This window comes from Poecilia reticulata, chromosome 8, assembly GCF_904066995.2.
Source record: "Poecilia reticulata chromosome 8, P_reticulata-male-v2, whole genome shotgun sequence".
NCBI lineage: Eukaryota > Metazoa > Chordata > Actinopteri > Cyprinodontiformes > Poeciliidae > Poecilia > Poecilia reticulata.
The window spans coordinates 14,429,881-14,452,801 of record NC_088837.1 but is presented as its reverse complement, the minus strand read 5'-3'; the positions used below and the strand labels follow the sequence as shown (position 1 = coordinate 14,452,801).

At 39.3% G+C, this 22,921-nt stretch overlaps 1 protein-coding gene across 5 annotated transcripts in view; it reads left to right on the top strand.

Annotated features, from left to right (window-relative positions):
- Positions 1-22,921, top strand: part of prkar1b (protein kinase, cAMP-dependent, regulatory, type I, beta) — a 67,814-nt gene that overhangs the window by 14,720 nt on the left and 30,173 nt on the right. For 4 of the 5 annotated variants that reach the window (XM_008416713.3, XM_017306354.2, XM_008416714.3 and 1 more), the window contains 2 exons: positions 1,380-1,550; positions 6,190-6,281. In XM_008416713.3, coding sequence (XP_008414935.1) covers positions 1,380-1,550; positions 6,190-6,281 — 263 coding nt within the window. Of the gene's footprint in view, positions 1-468; positions 576-1,379; positions 1,551-6,189; positions 6,282-22,921 lie in introns of those variants that run through there. The other variant, XM_008416715.3, reaches the window with a different exon arrangement.

Genomic DNA, 22,921 nt, shown 5'->3' with positions numbered 1-22,921 from the left:
TGAGCCATGATCAGAAATAAAGCCACATTCAGGGTAAAACTGGCTTCTGTGTTTGTTGACGGGAACCTTGACAAAAGACAAAATGGAGAACAAATTTTGCCCAACCACATTCATCAGTTATTCATTTCCTTCCAACATATCTCCATATTTTGTTGACCAAACATTAACATTTGGTCTTAGTTTGGAAAATGTGTTTTTCTTCCTACTGTAGCTCTCTCTGTTGTCTGAGGTTTTTAATTGCATCAGCTTTGCTGTGACAGTTTTTACCAGATTATTTTGTCTCCAGACTTGCCTGCCTGAGAAGGAAACCCAGAGCCGTGCCAAGATTACACAGGGCCTTTTGCAGAATGTGTTCAGGGGCCCCACATTCAGTTAGCGATATCGCTCACAATCTACTACTAACATTTGTAACTAACAATGTTGCAAGTGAGGAAATAATTCACTTGCATTTTGGTTACCTAGCAACAACCTGTTGAGTAACTGGCACACCACTTTAAAATTTTCGCACTGTTATTCTTAACTGCTTAAAAATGAACGTCAACAGCATGCATTAAAAACTGAGGGAAAGTGTACAGGTAACGCCACTAGTTTGTATTTCGGATAATTAAAACAAAAACCAGTCAATAGTTATTGATATTGACTGATATGAAATGGTTATATCTTGATGTTTTTCAGCCGTATCTTTAAGCCGTTCTCCGTTGTTTTGAATCCTACCTGAATCTTGATTTTTATCAAGTCAAGCTCCAAATATGATGTCCAGAAACCATAAAAGCATGTTTAAAAAGTAAGGTTATTCTATACAAACCCAGCTATGAAACTCTGGAGTTTTAACATACCACGCGTGAGAAGTCAGATACTCTCTGGAGCCATCTACTGGCCTGGAGGCACAAATAGTAGCTTAGATTCCTTAGCTTAGAAAGATTGAACAATCTTTCTAAGCTTGGTATTAAGTGTACCAATGGATGGTACACTTAATATTGTGAAAAAATACATTCCAATTATGGCAAAACATAAAAAGTTTTGATTTTTACCTCCTTTAAATTTCACTTGTAATGTGATAGCTGCGGTCAGTTTGCTTTTTTGCTTTTGCAGACGGTATTATCCCACTCTTGAAGCACTCTCATTTTGTCAAAGCTACAGTGCCTTAATTGAGTTCGTATGCTAATGGTTTAATCAAGAAAGTAGTCAATAACTCATCACCCGCTGTGTTCAGGGTTTGGAAGCGCACCCAGCCTCATGCCTCCTGGGTCTCCTCTGATGTCTTTGCTGCCTGTTGTGCTTTATCTTAAAGTGGGACGACACCTCCCTGCATTTTCTTGTCCTTTTTCAGGCACTGAAGACGGTGGCTGCTTAACATCTTTATGTCTTTCATTTTACAGGAAGAATGCAAGCAGATCATGGCACGGCAGAAATCTAACAGCCAGTCAGACTCTCACGACGATGAGGTTTCTCCTCCTCCTCCGAACCCGGTCGTCAAGGCCCGCCGCCGCAGGGGAGGAGTCAGCGCGGAAGTGTACACCGAGGAGGATGCTGTCAGCTACGTACGCAAGGTCAGATTACACATCAGCTCAAAACCTCCAACTTACCATATTCATGGGGAAAAAAAAAAAGCAGAATGGTAGTAAATGAAGAATCAGGGAGAAATTTATGAAAGCCGTCACTGAACAGAATTGGACACATCAGTGAATTTATTTGCACAGATGGTGAGTGTTCTACTGAACAAATCTGCGGGACCAACGCTGAGACTGTATCTGCATTTCATAATCACTGTTTTTATGACCGTTTACATTTGCATCACATTGTCAGCACTTATTTAACAATGCAGCTACAGTGCCTTCATGCTTGTTTTGCAAGACACTTTACAGCCACAATCTTTAATGGATTTTATTTTGATTGTATGTGACTTTTTAGTGGATAGACTAACAAAAACTAATGCATAATTAGTGATTGTGAGCATGTTATTCATGTATGTATTTATTTTTTGCAAATAATAAAACCTTAAAATAGTTACAGCTGCAGATATTTTGGGGTACACATCTTCACAACTTGCAAAATAGCTCAGAATTGGTTGGAGAGTGTTTGTGAACAGCAATATTCAGGTTTGACAAATCCATTTGATTTCAGAAATATGTTACTCAGCTGAATCTGATGCAGAAACTGAAATGTTTAGGGTGTTATGTGGCAGTATTTGAAAGGGGAATAAAAACTTATAGAATATGTCTAAAACTATGATGAAAGTAACAGGGATTTTTCTATGTATAAAGGGATACAGAAATGATGGAGGATCTTGCACACATGTACCCAGGTCCTTCTAAAAACGAAAAACAGCCACTTACAAAAACAGCCTTGCTAGTTGGTCTCAGAAAAGTTCTCATCTACATTAACCCACCCTGAGCGTTGTTTTAAACATGCCAAATGGATAGGGGGCAGTGTAGCACAAAGCTAAAACCTATATCAGTCAATCATTTAAGCATGGCACCAGGAGGCTCAGTTGTGTGGGCAGATATATAGATTGAACTAATTTTAAATAGTGCATTTCAATATAAAGTTAATAAAACAACGATGTCAAGCAGGAGCAAGCATGTGGATATATTGGTACGTTATTTGTCGCAGACTGAAATGCACGGGACCCTAATTCTCCATTTTGCCATGTACACATGCAAACACAAATATAGAGTTTTCTTAAAAATTCAGGTTGGTCTGAGAAGTAATAATAATGATCTCTAGTGATATTAGTTTTTGTGTGGATAACAGACCAAAATGCATAAAAATGTATTTGTTTTCCCAGATATCCGGCTAGGTGAAAATTAGACCTTAGTCTTATAAAACTTGCAGATGGCTAAATTGTAGCTAAAGCTAAAACGCATTTTAATCAAAAGACTTTTGCTCCAAGTAAATTAAAATGTGCTGCCATAATTAATAGGGCTGTTCTCAAAATTTTTTACTTGTATTTTGATCTTCTAGTTACACATGAACACTCGGGCTGTAACGATTCCTCGAATGATTTGAGTACCTCGATTATTAAAATTCCTCGAGGAAAACTTATATGCTTCGAAGCTTCATTAAATTAAGTTTTATTAATTAGCACACCTTGTTCCGGCCGGGTTATTATTTGTGTTGGGGAGCGCTTTCACTTCCACCTATGAGTTCCCTCAGGATAACGTCCAATTTTCAAGTAATTTGTATTATTTTTCAGGTTAACTTAGAAAGGGAGTTATTATTGTTACTGGTTAATTTTCTAAACTACAGAAAAGTAATTGTTAGGGAGGCTCAAATATGAAAAATTGGATTGAAGTTGATTTCCAAAATGCTGTAATGTTAGATTTACCAATATTTTACTTTTTAATTTTTTTTTTATCTGATTACTTGATTAATCATAAGAATAATCGATGCAATGGGATTTCTAAAATATTTGTTTACAACAGCCCTAATGAACACACACACACACACACACACACACATGAAAGAAATATTAGCACTTTTTTCAGTATTATATGTCTATATTTTCATTGTGGCTTTTGTAGCTCGTACTTTTTGCAGAAATTATATTTTACGTTTACTCGCATCTCACACACATTTTTTCACCTACACATATGCACAGTGAAACGTAGACGGTGCACCAGTCCTACACTTTCTAAATTGTAATTAACTTGACATGAATTGTGAGGTAATGACATTACAGCATAAGCCGACATCACCACATAGTAATTGCAGGACCAGTGAAGTGCACATTGTATGTGTGTGCGTGTGTGTGTGTGTGTGTGTGTGTGTGTGTGTGTGTGTGTGTGTGTGTGTGTGTGTGTGTGTGTGTGTGTGTGTGTGTGTGTGTGTGTGTGTGTGTGTGTGTGTGTGTGCGTGTGTGTGTGTGAGACAGAGAGAGGTATGTGTCTGCGCTAACATGCATTAGCAGTTCTCGGTCTAAGGTGTCTTGCTGGCACAGAATGTGCTGCTGTGAAAGCCCCGCCTTTATCTTCAGCTAGCGTATTTTCTACGCCCCTCTACTCCCATTTATAGACTCACATTCTCACAAATGTATACCTCAACACACAATACACAAAGCCACATCAGTGGCGTTTATGGACAATTTATTGCGTGTCTTTAACTTGCACAACAAGCCCGTCAGAGGAAAGTTAATCAAAATCAAATTAGAACATGAAGCCAGATCCAGTGTGAAACTCCATGTTGGTTTTTAACAATCAGCAACTCTGCTCATCTGATTAAAATGGTTTTGCCATAAAAAGCGGACTGTCTTAAAATGCAGAGATTCCACTCGGTCGGGGTTTGAGACTGAACAGCTCAGACTGCGTGTCTCATTGCTAAAACCAAAATGTGTTGAACATTTCTGATGAGAACAAAAAAACCCAAAACTTTTGTTGTAGGTTATTATAAAATAGAGCTGTCGCTGGGAGGAGACAAGGTGCTCACCAAGCAGGAACAGCAGCAGACTAGATTGGTTTTTACCTGCACATACATGGATGTGATGTACACACACCAGCCACTTTATTAGCTACACTTGTTGAAAGTGTCTGTTTACACAAGTAGCAAATCAGCCAATTAAATGGAAGTGATTCAGTCCATTTAGACAGAACAAAAGAGAAAAGCTAATCCAACATTAGCTCAAATAAACACACATTCCAGCTAATGTTTAAATTGTGTAGTTATATTTGAATATGAGAAATGTACATCCTCCAGATTCTTCTTCTGCTACAAGTTCTGCAGGTGTCCTCTGTAGCGATGTCCACTGGGCGCCTCAGGCTGCATCACAAAAACTAACACTGTTAATGCAGAGGACACAAGTGGCTCTAGAACGGAGCTTTGCTTCTGTGAACTAGTGAAGTTTTCAGACCACAAGTGACTCCACGTGGCTCTGCACCCAACAAAAGTCTTTCATTTGTATTGCGTGCACCATGCAGCAGTATAAAATTAATACTGCTTTCAACACACAGCACTTTGCTGTGGCCAAAGATAAAAATGGTGGAACATTGACTGTGGTGCAACATCCTTTCACAGTCGCTAAACACAGGATTAATCACATCTAATAAAATACGCCATAACAGGGATGATTTAGTTGGTAAAACAGTGTTTTTTGGCTCATTGCAATTATCATATATTTATATCCTGCCTTGTCTTTTCCCTCCCTCTTTTTCTCACTAGCAGGGGAAGCTCTATTGGTAGTTTAAGCAAGAGAGATATGCATCATCAAGGCTTCACACAGTTACAGAAAAAAAACTCTGCCTCAGTCTTATTTCTTCTACCGCACGTAACATGAGAGGTTCACTGCTGATTGCCGCAGGGAGTTCTGTGGATGCCACTTTTGGTCCGAAAACTATGTGTCTTGGTGAGCCTTGTCCTGGAAATCTACAACCCCAGCATCCTCATAATTAATAATCTCCTGCAAATAAAATCCAACCTAAAAATTTATTTGTGTCCCTCTTCAATTCAGTTTCCATCATTGACCAGCATCATTCTCTTTCTGGCTGCTGTATAGTCATATTTGTAGTCCTACAGATGATACAAATGTAGTATTCCTTCATTTGTGTGTGATGTGGCTGTGTGTGCACTTGTGTGCATATTGTACACTGTGCAGTGTGGTTGTCTTCATGTGGAGACATCTGTTGCCTTAACTTAATTACAGCCTAACCCCTCCTCTTTCCTAGAATGAAAGGCAAATACACATACTTACACACTAGTCTACATCCCTTTGGTCTCTTAAAAAGATACTGGGTTTGTAAAACTTTCTTCCTCTTTATGTTTTCAATATTATTTGTGTTCTCTATAGAATTTTTCTAATTGGCAAATGTTAGATACCATAATCACAGACCTCTGTGTTCAGCTGCTTTGTTGTGGCTTCAGATGTTGCCGTTCCCCCCTTTGCTTGAACATGTACCGCAGAGTCTGGGACAAAAAAAAAAAAAAAAAAATGCATGCTTTATGAATGATTTCAGGTCTCTTGTGAATTTTTTTTTTAAGATCTGTGACATTTTAGTGTTATGGCGCAGCAGATGGGCATTCCCAAAAATACTCAGATGCATGTGTGGGATATGTCTTTTAGGGTTTGCCAATGTGCTGCTCTTTAATTACTCATCTTGGTCAGCTTTTGAAGTTGGTTTGCCCTAGTTTGTTTCATGGTTCCACCTGCGCTTTGTTGTTGCTGCCCACTTAACTGCAATTATGTCTTTGTCTATGCAGGTGATTCCTAAGGACTACAAGACTATGACTGCCTTGGCCAAGGCCATCTCAAAGAATGTGCTGTTTGCTCACTTGGATGACAATGAGAGAAGGTACAAAGTCTTTATTAGCCCAGTGTACGCCAACTTTGAATCAGTTTGGATGGACGAAATTTTGACTTTCTTTTAAATATGTATGAGTGCCATTGTTGTAACCTTGTGACCACTGCCTGTCAATGCTGCTTGAATGTTGAAGACTCAAGCTGAGGAGCTGGGCATTGCCAGAATTAGCCAAGGAAGTGATACATTGATGATTGGGGCAGGGGCCTGTCTGCTTGTGTTGCATTATGTTTTTGGTTGATATAGTAACCTCTCTGGGCAACATGATCATGTTGCATACACTGATATAGCAGTGGTCTAGGGGCTAGTTGGAAACCAAGAATTATTCCCATTTGTTTTTTAACATAACGCTGGCAAGCCTCACCAATCCCTCCCTTCTTCACCATCTGCTTGTATTCTTTCATATCCCTCCTCTCTTTAGCCGTCTTCTCATCATGCTTACATCTGTCCCAGCTAGAATAGGGTTTCATTGGCGGAGAGAATCCATTATGCCCCATGGAGAGGAAAACACTGGCGCTTTCCTGTTGGCTAGAGCCCACACGGACCAAACCCAAAACACAGTTTTTCCTTTCTTTCATCAGCTGACAGTCTTCAATGCTCCCTTGGCGTTGGCAAGCGTGCCTCTGATTGCCTGTCACTGCCTCTGAAGGAGCCTCGACTGGGCTGCAACATGCGATGAGTCCGGACAGTTTCAAAAACTACGCTGTTGAGTGCTTGACATGGCAGATTGCGGGCCCAACAAGAAAAAATACCTAGCAAAAGACGATAAGGCATCGGGTTTTAATATACTCAAAGCTGTTTGCAATACCAAGCCATGTAATGCAGTTGACATCATCTCATGAAGCCATGCAAGAAATAGATTTTATTTGACTGGCCGTCTTGTTTGCTTTCTCTAAAAGGCATAGCTAGCATATACCATTAATATCATTCATACAGGAATTCCTTTTGAAAGTTTTGGGTAAACATGCAGTAGGATTTTTGGATCTGCTTTCTTGTTCTGAAGCAGCTCGTGAGTTCTGGAATCATACTGATGTTCTAGTAGTACAATGTAATGTCTATATCAAAACATGTAAACCACTGGAAAGAAACTACAGATGGAATGTTGGGAAAAGAAAATAACTGATGAATGGTAAAAGTACGATTTCTCCTGAGTGAGTGAGGGAGGGAGGAAGGGAAGGAAAATGGCTAAATTAATTTATCTGATTGTTCTGCAGTTTTGATCAAGTAGCCATGAGATATAATATCTAACACAGGTACTATTTGACAAAAATGATAATAAAAATTATATTAATGTATTTGAAGACATCAGCTAACTCTGGAAACAAAACTTAGGGTTGCCCATGGAGAGAATTAAAGTGGTTTTCCCAAGCAAATTATCTTTTTACAATAATAACTTATGAAGCAGCAAGTTGGCAACTTACTTTTACTCTTTGTTTTGTTGTCCTGTTTTTTGCTACACTTGTAGCCATGATATTTTATGACTTTGAGGTTTTCATAAATTCACTGTCAACTTGAACTAGTTATGCTCAAAAGTGTAGACTTGGACAAATGTGAAACTGCACAAATAAACTCAGAGTGCCTGTCGACATGAATCAGTCGGTTTAGAATCCAAGGAAATAACAGAATCGAAAGGCGGAGTTTTGTATAACATGTTACCATGGTGCACAGTTTTGATAATCTGCCGTGATTTAAAATCACAGTTACAGCAAACCACAAGAGAGAAGCAGAACAAACTTCAAATTAAAGAATAAGTTGATGCCATCTGCTGTAAAGCACTGGTGAAGTCGGAGAGTAAGGGACGTTGACTTTCTCAAGATGTGCCAGTGCTGCCTCTGACTGACGCAGATCAGCAGATGGAGCTGCCTCTCAGCCTCCTACCCTTTCATTTCTGCTCTCCTTTCAGACTGCAAGCAGCTGGCTCTTTGGCTTGTCAGATGTTCTTGCAAATCTGGTTCTAGTGTGTGAGAAGTTAGTGACAGTTGACAATTACTTCTGGTATTAGCTTGTATTTAACATCACAATACTTGTACATTATTAAAATGTAATCTACTGAAGATCAGTTGGTACATTAGGCGATGTAGTTATATGTATTTATATTCTGCAAATACTTTCAACTTGGTACATTTGAAACCAGATATAAATGCACACTAAATAGAATTGTACTTTTTTTTTCCTGTGCTGGACATTGAAATCAGACCAAACTTTTCATGTGCCAGGATAGAATTACCATAATTATTAATATTTACTAAATACCAGAATACTTAGGAAGTCTACTTACTATCCCTCCAAACAATTTTTGGCTTTGTAATCTTCTAATAACAATAAGTTTAAACCTTTTGAGTGAATTTGAGCCATATGTACAATACAGAGTCAGTTTATGTAAACTTCTGAAATTAAGCAGTTTTCTCTACTCTCACCCTCATTATTCTGGCATTTAGCAAAAAGAAGTAATTGTTATAATTATTACCAATGTAAAACAGGAAAAGTTTAGTCTGATTTAATGTCAGATAGTGAGAACAAAACGATTATTCGTCTCTTTGTACAGCATATCTGAATATCTTGTTTCAACTTTAGCTCACACAAAAGGAGAAATGTTCTGACTGACAGTCGTGTGTGTTTCAGGCAGCATGTATGATTAGTCAGTCAGCAGTTATGTAAGCTGAGCGCCAAAGATTTGTTCCCCCATTAGCAAACATATTATGCTATCATCCCCTTCAGTAGTGAGCAAGATTAGAAACAATGAAGGCCTCTTTGTTTCTCTGCTGTCTGCAGAGCTCTTCTTCTGCTTTCATTTCTTTTTATGTGGCTTTGTTTCTTCTTGCTGTACTATCCCAGCTCGCCATGTCTGTCATTCATAAGCCATTTCATCTTCTCAACTTACTTATCTGCCTTTCTAGGAATTTGGGAACAATGCAAGCAACCTAAGCATTTATTTTAATCACCGTGTTTTACAGGACAGCCAGAATTGCTTCCTTATGAAATCATTTTGTCACTTCAACTGGCTTTTCTTTTTGGTATTATGACTAAGACTTTTAGATAACATGTTATTTTCACTGTGTGCGATGGCACTTTTCTTGGTTAGGTAAAGTTGAAACTTTAGTTTTAAGTTTGCACAGAGTCATACAGAAGATAATTGATCCAAAGGATGAACACATTTTTAGAACATGACCATTAACGTCTGTTTCACAAAGTTCCCCATGTTGACATTCATTGCATTGAAACCTTTTGACTCTTCTTCCTAATAGTTATAGTGTAAACTAGCTCAAATACATAACCAGGCGCACATACCATCATTGCTTCAAAGGACAATATCATGAGGAACTTGCGCACACACGTGCGATGTGTCCACATGCACACACACACTACTAAGAACATTCTCAAGTAAGCATGTCAGAATGTTTTCCCAGTGTGTCTGCTCCAGCTGGGAGTGTGGAGTCTTTGATTAACACGCCATTCCATATGTCAAACTTTATGGCCTCAAAGTTTTTGAGCTCCACCAGCCGCATGTGCGCCAATGCGTGCGTGTAGTCATTGCCTCCTCAGCTGCTTGGAAATAAAATGTTGCTGCATTGCAGACTTTTAATTAATCTGTTTTTATTCAGCGTTCCTGTTCCAGTTTGTGGCGTTTATAATGATCGAAAGGAATGTAATGGAATATAAAAGTAAAACCTGAATTCTTATTTTCTTTTTTTAAATCTAGGGTTGTAACAGTGCATGTATTTGTGTAACCAGCACTCATGGATACTTGCATTCTGATGAAAACTACCATCAGTCAAAGGCAACTCATTTATAAGATCACACTTGTGTTTTTATTGCATTTTAATAGGTTTCATGACAGAACATTAGTAGATCATGATGCATCTAAAGCATATGTGATAGTGATAACCAGCTGGAACCTGAAGAACAACTTTCTTCTATTAGAAATGTGCATATCATCAGTTTAAAATATTTTTGCCTTTGCAGTGATAATTTGACTCAAATCATTTTTTTTCTTTGAAGGATACATACAGTTGGTTCTAATGCAGATTTGCTTTGCTGTTGTCATAAGTTTACATCATCTTTTTAAAAAGCTTTACAATAATCATTAATGTTAAATATTGAATACATATTCTTGCTTATATTAAACGGGAAAGGACAAAAAAGGAAAACTAAAATGAAATAGAAAAGCATGATTAAGAAATGAGTTGACAAACCTTAGGAAAGTTGAAATGTATCAGAGATATTGAGACTTTATTAGAATCTTTAGAGATTTCCAGGTATGCTTTGGGGTTTTGTTTGTGGCCTGGCAACAACCGGGTTGATAACGTCACCTTCAGGAGGAGAAAAACAGGTGAACTGGCTCAGTGGACAATCTGAATGGAAACTCAGTCATCGTTTTTGCATCCAGCGTACAAAGATCATCAAATACAGCCAACCCTTGCTCTGCAGTTCCTGGCTTTTCACATTGTCTGAAAGCTGAATATTACATATCACAGCGTTTGCTCTGTCCTCTTTATTTGTCAATAATCATACAACCTCTGTGACTATCAGGGAAATAAAGGCTAAACTTTCCCCTTCTTATTCTCTGCTATGCCCCTGCACTTCATCCGTCACATCTCCAAGTCAGACTGTCAAAGATTTTGGTCTTATTCCAGGCTTTACTTTGGCCTTGAAAAGCTTCTCCAGCTGCTCCCACGTGTAAACAAATCTCTCGTTGGCATGGCTACGCCTCATAATAGATGTTGAAAAGTGGCACATGTATCAGGAAACATCAGTCCGGCGAAGTCGACGATGACACATTCTGACCAGACATGCTGCATCAAGTTGACTTTGGCTTCTCTAAACTTTTAGTTGACTGGATGGAATCAGACCAGCTCCATCAGAACTTAAATTGTTACAAGAACTTTAAATTAAAAGGGACAACAGCCGCAAATAAGCAAACACCAAACCATTAGAGGAATCTATGCTAATCTGTTCATTTTCCAGACAGTTGTTGGTCTCTGCAGTTATATCTGAACATCTGTTTGGGTGTTGTTGCCAGCAGGCTGAAGGAAAGGCCAGTCTATCTGCTGCCCATTAGCTGCCAGAATGACCTCATTATGACACGCCCTCACAAACATACATATTTTCTCAAGATAAGCTGCAAAGCAGGTGTCTGATTTCACATTGTGTCCAGGCACCTGCTGCTGTAAAGATAGAGGTGTACAAAAAAAAATTCCTATCAGAGGAAATTGTTTCATAACCTGCATATCTGATTTATGTGTTTAGGTTTCAGTAAGATAAGGAAATGCCCAAGATAAAAGTTTTAAACTATTCAGATATCAGGAAGATAATGAAGTTGGGTGAAAGGCCTCAGCTTCAATACTGTGATGTATAAGTAGCCATGTTGTCCAGCTAGTTTATCTTTTCATCACTTCCCCACATTAAAACTCATTCAAAATATGTGCTTTGAAATGGTCAGAGGAGGCACTATCACCTCTATAAACATAGATCCTGATGTCCATATCACACACTTTCTTATCCGAGTACAAATTTTGACATGAAATGAGACATCTGATGGTAATAAATAGTGTTTTCAGGGGCGTTGGTTTGCTTTTCTCTACACACCTTGATGATCTCCAGCTTTTCCTGTGATAAAACAAAGACCCATATAAACGTATCAAGTCGTCTCCTGCTGCCTGTCGGCAGTCTTCTAATACCCCCATACCACAAACCACTCTTAGGAATAAAACAGACTCTTAAAGCCTTGTTCTCTGTGTCCTTATAAACAGTCTGTTAAGCCTGGATGAGGAAATTCTCCTACAAGTGTTAAAAATAGCATTGCAATCTAGTTGCTGCGCCCATTATATACTGTAAATATGTTTCGAAATGGAAAAGCTTGTGGTTTTGATGTGATCAATGTTGGGTAATGATGGGATTATGGTCTAAATGAGCGTAAATCATTTACTCCCCTTAAGATATTTCCTGCGTTGGAAATTAGTTTAAAAGTGACAGAAAATATTAAACGTGGGACAAGAAGTTGAAAAATAGAAACAATGCTGTCATACGTCATGAGACTGCATTCCAAGCTCATTTCTGTAAAGATGAAAATTTTCCTGTTGAATTCTTACGTTTTTTTCCACAGATTCTCACAATTTGTATTTTCCTGGTACTTGACATTCATCTTACGTGTTTATGAATGTGTTAAATTTTGACGTCCAAGCTCTTTCATTGCCTTTTGCGTGTGTACTCTTCAAATTCTTCATGCTTCTGCATTTAAAAACCCAACTAAGTGAAGAAGTTATTCAGTCATGTAGCTCAAGAGATGTGATGTAATGCAAAACTTCACATCGTAAATAATTAAATTCTTTATAGAAAAGTTGTTTTTTTTGAGGTACATAAAGACAAATGTTGTTAAACATTAAAGTAAAGGTACAGTGATGAAGAGGGATTTGGAAGAGGGGCTGCTTCTCCATCCTGCCTGCTTTAATCCTCTAATTAACAACCTGAGTAATGAGTTGATGAAGTGACTGATTAGTTGACCCCTGCCCCTTAAACTCTGACCTCTGCACCTTCATCACTAGGCCGTGCAGATTGACGGGGAACATCTTTAGTGTACTGGCGATGGGTGCAGCAATGAATGAAACAAACGAGAGGGACAAGTTTGTTGCTTTGTTAGATGTTTATTGAATTATTCTGTGATGAGACAAAGCTACAAAGAGGGTGGGAAGATGGATAGCCCAGCATTTAACCAAATCAGCTATCATTACCACAGCTGATCATTAATCTCTAGGAAAGGTAATGCCTGTTGTTGTTACCTTACAGCTGCCCCTAGAGGGTGTTTTACCCACATATGGATAAAACATTTAGCATTTCTCCATAGAACGTTATTCTTCTGTTGTAATGACAATAAAAAAAAAGGAGTGCATCTATTCAAGATGAACTCGTGCTTTGACTTAGCCCTTTCTCTTCGAGTCGGGGGACAATTTGCAGATTCTCACTTACTAGCAGCACACAGAGTAAATCGAATGCACGGGAAACAGACAGCAGACATTTCTAAGGGGATTTTTGACTACTTTTCTGCATTTCTTGTAACTTTCTCCTTCTTTACTCCCACATCCTCTTATGTGTGCTTTTCCTGAAAGTCTGGTGGTCCTCTTTTTCATCTCTTTTACTATTCAGTACATTCTGTCTTTCCCTTGTTTCTGTTCCCCCTGTCTCTCTCTGTTTCCTGCTCATTCATGTCCGCGTCCACTCTCACCCATTCCCTCCCCCCATACTGATGTATATGCCCCTTGTCCCTGTCCCCTGCATGGCTTTGTGCTGCTGCCACAATGCCAGGGGCCAGGCGGTGAGGTCACTCACCACAGGAGAGCTGCAGGCCTCACTGAACCTCCACCATCCCCACCACCGTCCAGCGCACGGACAGCTAACAAGCCAGCAGTTTTTACCTCCCCCAGATTGTCCCGTCTTTGATTCAGGTCTAGACAACTTCACCTTAACGCTCACACTAATCATTAGGTGTACATGTAAACATGTCATCAGAAGGCAGGTTGTATTGGCCAAGCTGTATCTGTGTATGCTGTTGAACACGTACTCATATTTAAATTACAGCCAGTGCACACATGTAGACACAACCAAGTATTTAGGTAGATTACTGGGAACTTTAGCTCCATATCATTCACCTGCATCAGATTCTGTGTCAAATCCTCAGAAACAAGTAAGAAGTGTTGCAGTATTCGTGTTTGGAATCTCTTTACACCTTTGTATTCTTTCCAAATGAACCCCAAAACTGCACAGAAATATTCTTTTATACTCCTGTGTATGTTTGTAAATTGTTTAGTAATTTCGTTCCAATTCATACGGTCTTTTTTCTTGCAGTATCCTCCAAAGCTATTCACACCTCTTCCTTTTTTTTAACATCACAACCAAAAGCAGGCCAACACAAAGTAGTGGAAGTGTAGTGACACATGCAAGGCTGGTTTATCTCTACCACCTTTACCCATCTTGAGACTGAAATTCTCGCATCTGTCTTTTCAAAATAGCACAAGCTCAGTTGAATTACGTGTAAAGTATCTATGGGCATCAGTTTTCAAATCTTGCCACAGCTTCTCATTTGAAAAGAACTGTAGATTTGACTCGACCATTTTGAGCTTATGCTCTTGAGCAATTTTAAAAATTGCTCAAGAGTCAAAAGCCAAGAGAATAAATTGCCTCTTGCCTCTTAGGAGATGGTGTCCTAAGAGGCACCGGAGTAAGGAAAGGTAAACTAGGTAGGAGTCATTCATGCTAGTTGTGATCACTTTTATTTTATTTGAACGAATATCCAGAGTAAATCTGCTTCTGTTTCCCTTCAGTGTGGGAACATGATGTTCCTGCAGTCCTTCTGTGTTTTTTGTAGCTCAATCAGGCCCAAATAACAAGCCACACACTGACCGCCATGCATTAGCTGGGGGACAGAGCAACGTTGCATCTGACAAAACTGCCAGGGTTGCCCCATGGCCTCCTATTGTATACATCACGTCTGCTTTGTCTATGCTACAGCGACAAGTTCCAGTTCACAGACACAGACAACAGCCTTGTTAAAGTGTGTTAATTCTCCCATGACTTACTCGTTGGTTTAATGGTGTCACTCTGTTAGAGTTTCATTTAGGTTAGAGGCGCTCAGTGCATTACCTTTCAGAAAGGAGCATCTCACGGAGCTTGTATCTCACATTTGTTGCACGTCGTCATGTCGCCAATGTCTCCGGAAAAAAAGTTGTTGTTGCTGTGTAAGTCTCTTTTTCTAACATTGAAGGATCACAAATAATTATAACTGGTTACATTTTTCAATCCACAACTGTACAAAATTATTTAGCAAAGTCATAGATCAGTTCGGAATAAGAAGTAAAATACATTTTTTTATTTTTTTATTTTTTTGGCAGGGTTGGTGGTATCAATTCACTCACTGACTCCACCTCTGAATTACTGAAATAAACAGAACGAACGTTTCTGAGTGACCAAATCAAAGTTCTTCTTCCAGCAGGACAATTACCATAAACCAACAGCCACTGGGTCAGATCAGGAGTCCCTCACTACGGTTTCAGCATCCTGAAACTTGTCTCGGTTTCTGAGAATAAAAATGTCCACTGGGTATGAATACTTTTACATTTCACTTCAACCGTGGATACTTTACCCTCAGTCTTCTCATTTTACTCACTTACTCGTCTACGTTTGATTGCTTCTTCTCAGTTTCAGCATGTAAATGTGTTCCAGCAGGTATGTGTAATGTGCCACATACCTGTGTAAACACCTTGCAGGTCTAATTCCCCACAAAGACCAATTTGCGTCCTGATCTGCTTCTTCAGTCCTTATCCCATTGTTGTCCTCTGTGAGCTGAGAGTGACAGGTAAGGAGGAGAGGGAAGAGATGGAAAAAAAAAACAAAAAAACACTTGCCCTCAGGATGGCGGCGTTCATTGTGATGTTCAGGAACATGTCAGGAAATGTGTGTGTCCTCAAACCAGAGAGAAAATTGAAGGGGATAAAGTTCTTGGCGCATACAGTACACTTAATATTTTATGTCTACCTTAACTAAACTTATTATACTTATATGCTTTGAGGTAAATGCTTTTCTCGATGTCTTCGTAATGAGCGAGGAAGAGGTTTTTGCTCTTGTTTTACCTCATTGCAGTGACATGTCTGCTGCAGACACATCAGAGAGGCAGAGGCTTAGTCCTGTCAGCGCCTGATTCAACCTGACCCTTTTTGTCTCTAAGTGGAGGAAGAGCTCGCTTTTTCCTGCCCTGGGGCAAACAACAACAGAGAGCGGGGGGCATTAAGAAAGTGTGAAAATCCCTGATCGCTGAAAATGTGATACGGACTGACAGCATGAGGAGAAAAGTCCGAAATAGGAGAAGAGAAAAAAGAAGTTCTTGTAAAGTTAAGCAACAGCACGGCAGCTTGGTGGTAAAGAAAAGAAGAAAAAAAAAAGAAAAGAAAAAGGAGAGGAAATCATAGGAGGGGCAGCAGGACGGGGCCTGCCTGTGATGTTTTTAGTGCTTGCAGGCTGACATCATGGCTTCACCAGCAGGTGGTGTGTGCTGGATCACAGGTGGGGATGTAAAACTGGCTTGTCACTCTTGACACATGCAACAATGCATTAAAAAGAGAGCAGAGTCTGGACTTATGTCATCACACAGCTACAAAGATAATTTACCACGTTATATAAGAGAAACATAAGATGCAAATCAAATTTGGATCTGGCACCAACTACATAATTTGCCAGTTAATTATGTAGTTAATATCGTTTTCTGCTGATGCGTAAAATCTTTCTTTCCGTGCCTTTTCTGCACATGTAAAAAGGGCTTTTCATCCATTAGGAAGATGGAAAGGCAACCAGAGGTGATAAGACACAGCTATTAGCCTTCTTGAGGCTAATAGCTTCCAAGGGGCTCAGTCTGGTTTTTTTTATCTTGGGGCTCCTGGTTTAACTTTGGCTCAAAGGTTTGATGAAGGCTACTGAGTGAGTTAGTGTACAGCTCACTAGTTGCTCTCCCCACCTCAACAGGGACCCGTTTAGTAAAGAAATTAAATATGTCAAATGTTTTGTCATTGATGTATTTACAGCTCTACACTGTATGGAAAAGGACTGAAAAGATAAGAGTGTATAGTGTGTTAGCACACTATACACTTCCAACTGTTGTGTTTTTCCATTCTTGTGTCCTTGCTTTCTTCCGTGCCTATGTCCTGCCTCGTGCCATTCTTTCCTTCATTATGTCCTTCCTTTCTCAATTTCTCATATCCCTTCTTCTTTCTTTCCCTCTCTTGTGCTCTTTTACCCCCTTTGTCTTTCCTCCCTTCTTTCTGTCCTTCTCATGTGTCCTTTTTTTTCTACCATTTATCTGCCTGTTTTTGGGTCTTCCCCCTTTTTCCTTTCCTCCTTGGTTTTGCTCTTCTTTTTTCTTCTCTTTCTTATATCTAGGCTCAAATCCTTTCTTGTTGTTCTTTCATGTCCTTCATTCTTTATTTATTTCCTTATTCCTTGTATCCTTGCGTCCTACCTTCACTTCTTCCTTTGCGGGCTTCCTTCGATACAGTGTCTAGTCTCGCTAGTACCATGTATAAACGCCACCTGTTTTATAGGTGCTATAAATTCTTGGTGAATGTTTTTTGTTTTATAACACAAAGAACTCAGAAGGCTCAAAAGCTGAGTTTAAAAAAGTTTGTAATTTTTCTATGAAAAACAGGAACTCTGTCCTATAAACAGTGACAGCTGTTTTAAATGTTTCAGATTTCTATAAAATTAGAGTAAGTTTAAATTTACTGTAAGAAAGTGGCCTTAAACTTCTCTATTTCACATTATTATGAAGTAACAAGTAATTTTTCATGTGATATGCTATGTAGAAAAAATAATTGGAAGTAAACATGCATAAAGCACAAATCAGAATATGTTGCTTTTATTTTATTTTTTATTTTTTTCAGACAGCGTCTTTTGTTAAAAGATAAAAGAAAACCTTAGCAACTTATGCTAAGTAAAATATTAAATAAAGTAGCCAGAAGATAAAATTTGTTCTTAGTTTTCTATCAACTACATTGTGCAAGGTTTGGCACAAAGTGACATTTGTTTGTTTGGTAAGCAAAAAACTCCCACCTTTTGCTTTGAAAGTTATAAGATCAAGCAGCAGCACCGGTGACAGCGCTTGATGTGAAATAAGCAGAACCACCTGCTCTATAATCTGGTTTAAATCCTCGGTCAGCAGCATCTTCCCACATGCCTGCGTTCGCCTGATTCCCCATGGTAACCAGTCATTGCGCTGGTTGAATTGATCAGCTTCTGCAGATTAGAGCCCCTGTGCTATCCTGCAACATGCTTGTTTTTGTGAAGCTGTAAATAATCTGTCCTGTTTTCAAAGGATAAATATCAGTATAAAACTGTACTGGTGTAGTCGTTTCACTCAGGTCACAGTTCTCCAAACACACTGTGCATTCCTCACATCTTTGTTTGGTCAGCTTGGTTGGCTGATATCTTCCACACACCATTATTGTGCCTAACTTCACTGAAAACTGGAGAACGCTCTTTGTAGCTCATGGCGTTAAAAAATAAAAACTTTTCATAAAGCAGTGGAGCCTGCTGAGAACTTGAATGCAACCATTCCCAGTCATAGGTTTACATTTGAATGTAAATTGTAGCAGTTTATGAGAGTAGTATGACACATAATTAAGAACAAAATTGCTTTTATGGGCTTGATTCATTAATAACAAGCACAATATCCAAATTTGCTCTGAATATTAGTGCTATGATCACCCTCATCTTAGTTTGGCATTTACAGCCGTTATCTATCGTCCACATCCAGAGTAGCCTAAATAAACTTTATTGATGTTAGCCTAATGCAGCTTGTTTCCTACCTGACTGCCTTTTTGTCTATGAGTTGGTCTGATCATTGCGGTGCCTGTCATCAGGTTTAAGCAGGCGTTCAGAGGTCACACAGTTTGTAAGGGCGAAAGCACTGGCCCTCAGGTGCTCTGGCTTTGCCACACACACATCCTGAGGCGCATGTTCACACTTTAAGACAACAGGATGCACTCAGGTTTACACCCCTATAAACAACAAGAGCCAGGAGTGTGACTCTCTGGCCTTTGTTGTATTCAACCACAATCTTTAAATATTTTTAAAACCTCTGTTTATAGGGATGAGACAGAAAAGCAGCAGCTTATTTCACTGTTTTAACTGACTTGCAGGTTGCAATTTAATAAGGGGTTTTTGTAGGGTTGAGGTCCAAATCCACTGGAATTAAGTATTTTTAAAAGTGAAAGTGGCCTTTCTCATGTCCTTTTCTGGACATCCATGTCTTACTGGTCCGTATCAAGACAAATGTCCATCTCTAAACCTTAAGGACCAGCTCTTATTATTAATAGCGCCTATTCCACTGTATGGAAGCTGTAATAATAAAATTGTTACAGTGGAATTGAACTATGAAACCAGTTAATCTTTACTTTACAATCTGCACTGTGCACTATATGGTAAGGCATCTAAACTCTATGAGAAAATTATAATATTGTCATCTACTTTGCAACTATGTTTTTGCTCTGACACTTTTGTATTAGAAACTTTTCCGTATATGTAGTTTCAGTCAGCTTTATTTTAATAACTGGTAAAGATTTGGTCTTAGAAATAATGGTAGGACAAGTTTTACGCATGAATAATGTGAAACTGTGTCTATTGGCTAATGCCTGTCTGCAAGTAATTGAATGAATTAATTTTACATCTGGAAACAATAATCATTTCAGGCTCCTATTCATAGTTCTGGTGTTCTTGCCCATTGAATTTGAGTCGGAAGAATGAAAGACGGTTTTTAAAAAAATTTCAGGATTTATAGTAAGAACAATAAAGAGGTAATGTCTTCTTATTTTGTCAAGATACTTGTCAAACGTAAGTATTTAGTAGTCATGAGCTAGAAATGCTGAATGAGGGTCTGTCTATCCGACAGCCCTGAGACCCAGACCAAAAAAATAGTAACGCCATCAGCCTTACAAATTATGTTGATGAAGAAAAATTATATTAGCTGAAATCTTGTGCTTTTAAACATCATTTTGCTCTAGTTTTGACAACTATTTCATTAAGACAACTCAGTCTCCTTTTCTCCACTGCACATTCACACAGGTAGACTTGTGTACTCACACCAAGTCAAATCCAAACCGATAAATCCCTAGATTTGTCTGAACATAACCATGCACCTATTTTCTTGTTAACTTTATTCTGATAGACAGTTGTTTAAGAAATGGACTTCAGTTGTGATTTTTTGTTTTTACCATGTAACTAACACTTTTTGCATAGTCCTGAGTGGCAGTACAAAACCAGGAGCAGTAGCTCCATGATAATTTTTTTTTTTCTTTCTAAGTGTTGGTTTCCAGATTGAATAGGACCGTGTGCCACAGGCTTTTATATCATAAATATTTCCACAGAATGCTTCAACGCTTTGTAATTATTCCTTTCTCATCTCCCTATTTTCTGAGTGTCTCACTCTCTCTTTGCCAACATCGAAGGGTACCTGTCTACGTGCGAGGATGTTGTTGCATGTGGTTACTCGAAAGGTTATATAACTGAAAATGCAATTAGAAGGCAAAATGATTGCACCTACACAAACAGCATGGTTGAAGGTGGTGTGAGTTGGTTGTTCCATGTGGGTAACTTTGGCTTGGTGAGCACAAATTTAAACTGGACATTAAACTGCAGCTCTTAGTCAGCTCTCGTAAAGCTGTTTTCCAGCTAACCATCACAGGCTATACAACTTTTTTTTTTTTTATACCTCCACTTATCAGTGGACATCTAATTTATGTTTGCTTGGCCATATTTGTGAATTAAGTCGAGCCTTAAATGTTTTGCTGACTAATCACAATAGCTGCCAAACAAAAATCTGCATGGAGTTGTGTGGTATTCATGGTAAGCTACCATGTAGGTTGTTGAGAATGTGCAGAAAGCTCTTGATTCTGGATAAAGTGCAGTAAGGCGGACCTTTTTAACATTCCTATCTTTCTGAGGTGTTGGGGGGGGGGGAAAAAACAGCATGCAGGAACATATAAACCACAACAAGATGTTTCAAAATTACCACATTAATAAAAGATGCATTTCTTTTACTGCTTTCGTTCAATATGTATATTGGACAGCTTTGTTTGTCTTCGTTCTCCGGTGGAACGTCTCAAATCTCAACCCGTCGCCTTTTGCTTGGAATTGTTTATGCTGGCAAAACAAAGACCATTGTGCAGAATCGGCACAATCAGCACAATGAATTGGAATCAACAGTGGCAGTGAAAATTACTCCTTCAGGCCCTCATGGCATAAACACAGCCAAACCAGTGGCACGTCGCTGCCAAGCTGAGACACGGCCTGAAAAACAGGGAAGTTCCCAGTACGTGGTGAGGCTGTTGATTGTTCTGCTTATTACAAAATCTCTTCCACCCAAACGGGCCGATGAGTCTGGATTGGCTGTTTTAGTCAACATTCTGCGGGTCATTTAGAAACCCAAAGAACGGGCGGCACGCGGCAGCGTCAAAAGAGCTTGTTTGGTGCTAATGGAATAATGGCAGCGTCGTCTGTTGACACAGTAATGTAAAAGATAAGATGTTTGCTGCTGAACAAATAAACAGCTGTGCTGCAAGAGAGACTGGAGGCGGGTGGCGGGGTAGGAGGTGAAGGAGAGAGGGCAGCTGTCACTGCCAACCTGGAACAACAACAAGCAATCCAGCCACAATAAGCAAGCCTGATTAGACTTCATTAATGACTGAAATGCCCCGAGCTAAAAACTATATTCTGAGTGTTGCAGAACAATAATAAACTATTGCGGAGGACGAAAATAAAATGTTCCAGTCCCTCTTTCACATTACATGCATAGATACACACACTTGTTGTAATGTGCAAGTTGAAATTGGAGGTAACAGTATTCTAGTCTGGCAACATGAGTAGCTTCACAATTTGCACATTTTTAAGTTCTTAATTAATTAATCCTTAACGCCGTTGTGCGCACACTGTATGTTTGAATTTGGTAATATACGAGCTGTGTGTGTTCTTGTGTGTGTCAGACACTTTACCCAGGTTGCAGATTGGGATGAACTTCGTAGGCTCACTTCCGCCATCACCGTTCTTTGCTGGGTGTCTTTGCCTCCCTGTCTTTCTATCCGTCTCTGTCTGAACAGCGCATCCATTGTTGGTTGAGTTACTCTGCCTTTTCATAAGGTCAGGCAGGGGCAACAGGTAGCGGAAAGGACAAGATTAATGACTTCATCTAGGACACATGGAGAGGGGGAATGGACCGAAGGGTGGGGAGTAAAATGTGGGGCAGAAATGAATCAAAGGGAACACCGGGGGGGGCGTTCAGAGGGTATAGGAAGGGAGAAAGGTGACTGAGAATAGAGAGATGGGTAGAGACAGGGGGAAGTAATTACCATCATGACTTTCTTTGTTGTACTCGCTGATGCATACTCTGAATGGATGCAGAGAGGCGGGGCATTGAAAGAAAGAGGTGGTCAAGTGTAATTACTTAAACCCAGGTTTGGTTTTCTTTGATGCTCTTGCAGTTTATTGGTGACACACTCTCGATCGCCCAGCTTGGTTTTACGTTGACATTAATTGTCAGTCTTACAAAAGGGAACATGACTGGCCATTTATGGTCCTGGTTTTATCCAGAACATCATTGCTTCTACTGTTTTCATTTTACTTTAAAAATGAATCATTTTGGCTCTTGTTTCCCCAGTGCAAACCATCCACAGTAAAGAATGTTGTTTTTACTGTAACCTTGTGGTGCTTAGGTATGTTATACTGAGTGATGTTGAGCTTCAAATGGGCCAGATGAGAAAAAGCCACCTGGTTGTAGTTACCAGCCTAGTTCTCAATTTAAAAAAAAAATTAAATAAAACTTAGTTGCATCTTTAGCTGAGACCTGAAACTGATTGCCCCAAAGCTCTCTGCTCAAGCAGTCGCACCTACCACAGGAGGTCACAGATGTGTGGAGAACTGAGGCAGTCCTGCAGATGTTGCTCTGACTAATCCCCATCAAAGTGTTCGAGCTCTTGTGTCATCTTACCATTTAGGACGTTTTCATCAAAAATGTCTGTCTACAAGTTTGTTGTTATTGTCCCAATGTGTGTTAATAGTGTGCTGACATGCAAAGCTGCACCTACGGCTTGCACTCATTTTATCAC